Source organism: Chenopodium album, chromosome 14 (genome assembly GCF_948465745.1).
Source record: "Chenopodium album chromosome 14, dcCheAlbu1.1, whole genome shotgun sequence".
NCBI lineage: Eukaryota > Viridiplantae > Streptophyta > Magnoliopsida > Caryophyllales > Amaranthaceae > Chenopodium > Chenopodium album.
Window position 1 is genome coordinate 15,523,938 of NC_137847.1, and position 2,511 is coordinate 15,526,448.

Below are 2,511 nucleotides of genomic sequence, written 5' to 3' on the forward strand. Positions count from 1 at the left end.
GCTTAGGTACCCGCCCATCGAGAAGTTTAGTCTGGCCTTGTTTATGGCATCCAAGAAGCCACGGCTGTATTTTTTAGCCCACTTGATTGTGGTTTATACTGATCAGCCGCTTAAGAAGTCGTTTGCAACCTTGGAAGCCAGTGGCCGAATGCTTAAGTGGGCCTTGGAGCTTAGGGGTTTTAACATCACATTCGAACCCAGAAAAGCGATTAAGGGGCAAGCCTTTGCTGATTTTTTGGCAGAAATGACTAGGTCGGACTTACAGCCGGCCGGGGATCAGATATGGAAGGTCTATGTAGACGGAAGTGCAACAGCAACCGGATGCGGTGCTGGAATTATCTGTCAGTCTCCCGAAGGAGATAAGTTTGAATATGCGCTGAGATTTCAATTCCAAGCCTCCAACAACGAGGCTGACTATGAAGCTCTCCTGGCCAGCCTTAGAATGTGTAAGGCGGCAGGAGCAACAAAGATTGATATGAGCTCGGATTCCCAGCTAATTGTCAGCCAAGTGATAGGGAGCCGACTATGATGAAGTATTTGAAAATGGTTAAAGAAGAGGCCGAGAGCCTAGAGCATTTTACTCTGCAGGAAGTACCTCGTTCGTCCAATCATTAAGCGGACGCCCTCTCCAAATTAGCATCCTCGGCATCATGTGATACTCCCAGATCGGTGTTTTGGGAAGTGAAGGAAAAGAGGAGTATTGATGCCGAGCCAGTACAGACCATTGATAGAAGCTCAACTTGGATGGACAGAATTATTTCCTATCTGAGGGATGGATTGCTTCCGGCTGATCCGAAAGAGAGTTGGTTGATGAAAAAGAGAGCGGCCTGGTTCGAGATGAAGAACGGGGAGCTATTAAAAAAAGCCTTTATGAAACCTTACCTGAAATGTATTACCCCAGAAAGGGGGCATGATGTGCTGGACGACCTCCACCAGGGACATTGCGGTTCGCATATTGGAGGACGAGCCTTAGCCGAGAAGGCCACCCACCTAGAGTATTGCTGGCCGAACTTAAACGCAGACGCCATGCAGATGGTGAAGAAATGTGACAAATGCCAGAATTTTGTAACCCTAATTCATCGCCCAGCCAATAGTCTGTCGGCCATAAGTAGTCCACTCCCCTTTGCAAAATGGGGCATGGACATCTTGGGTCTGTATACGCCGGCGTCAGGACAAAGGCGGTATGTGTTAGTAGCAGTCGACTACTTCACAAAGTGGGTTGAAGCCGAGGCCGTCCGAGGAATTAAGTGGACGGACGTGTCAACTTTCATTTGGAAAAATATAATTACTCGCTATGGAGTGCCTCAGTCAATGGTGTTCGATAATGGACCCCAATTCGAAACGTGCCAGCTCAAAGAATGGTTGGGAGACCAGGGCATCACTCATTGCTTTGCCTCGGTCAGCCGTCCACAAGCCAACGGCCAAGTTCAGGCCTATAACAAGTTAATCTCCAATGGCGTCAAGCGCAAGCTTGAAAAAGCAAGCGGCTTGTGGGAAGATGAGCTGGTCAATGTGTTATGGTCCATACGAACAACAGCAAAAAGTTCCACATGAGAGATCCCATTCTTTTTGGTCTATGGTGCCAAAGCAGTACTCCCAATTGAAATGTACGAGCCTACCCTTAGGGTGATGTTATATGATGAATCAGCCAGTTGGGAGGCCATGAAGACCGCTCTGGACTTCCTTCCAGAAGTAAGGGGTAATGCGGCACTCAGGCACGAAATCTATCGTTTGAGGATGACAAGGGCATATAACCACCGAGTGTCTAAGCGTCCACTAAAGATGGGGGATCTAGTTCTAAGGAATATGGAAGCGGTAGGCCGAGCTAACGAAGATGGGAAATTGACCCCAAATTGGGAAGGGCCCTACCAGATTACCAAAGAAGTGAGAGATGGAACCTATCGTCTTGAAGCCTTGGATGTTCGTCCTATTCCTCGAACATGGAATACGGACAATCTGAAAAAATATTTTGTTTAAAGCTTACCGGCCAAATTTTGCATCTGTCTTTATGACCAAGTAGTTTAACTAAGCCTTCATGGTCGAATGATGTAATTAAGCCAAACGACCACCAACAATGTAAAATTTTAACAAACATTAATGAAAAGTCAAGCATTGTTGCTAATTTTATTGCCTATATGATCATAATTATAGAAATCTAGAAATGCCGAATGAAATTAAAAACATGGTAGCTCACAGATATGCTGGTCGGCCACCACAAAATAAGCTTGTCGGCCGCCTGAAAAGAGAAACCAATGTTGCCTCAACATGGCAACTCGGTCTTTCCAAAGAAGGGTAAGAAGTGTGGGCCGAGTAGGACCTCAATGAGAGTCCAACATAATAGATTGGGTCGGCCACACTAATCGAACGATGATCATCATCGGCCGAGTGATAATCCAAACACTAGATATTCGGCTACTAGCCATGTGTTGGCCGACTAAAAAGTCAGGAAAGGGCATCCTTAACCAAATCACTCGGCCGCGTTCTAATAAAATGCCTACTGCTGAATGTGGC

At 46.4% G+C, this 2,511-nt stretch overlaps 1 protein-coding gene across 1 annotated transcript; it reads left to right on the plus strand.

The window, feature by feature from the left end:
• Positions 1-1,605: 1,605 nt before the first annotated feature.
• Positions 1,606-1,977, plus strand: LOC145577836 (uncharacterized). The gene has a single exon (XM_081635271.1). It carries the CDS (start codon positions 1,606-1,608, stop codon positions 1,975-1,977), a length of 372 nt encoding a protein of 123 aa, XP_081491397.1.
• The last annotated feature ends 534 nt before the right edge of the window (positions 1,978-2,511 follow it).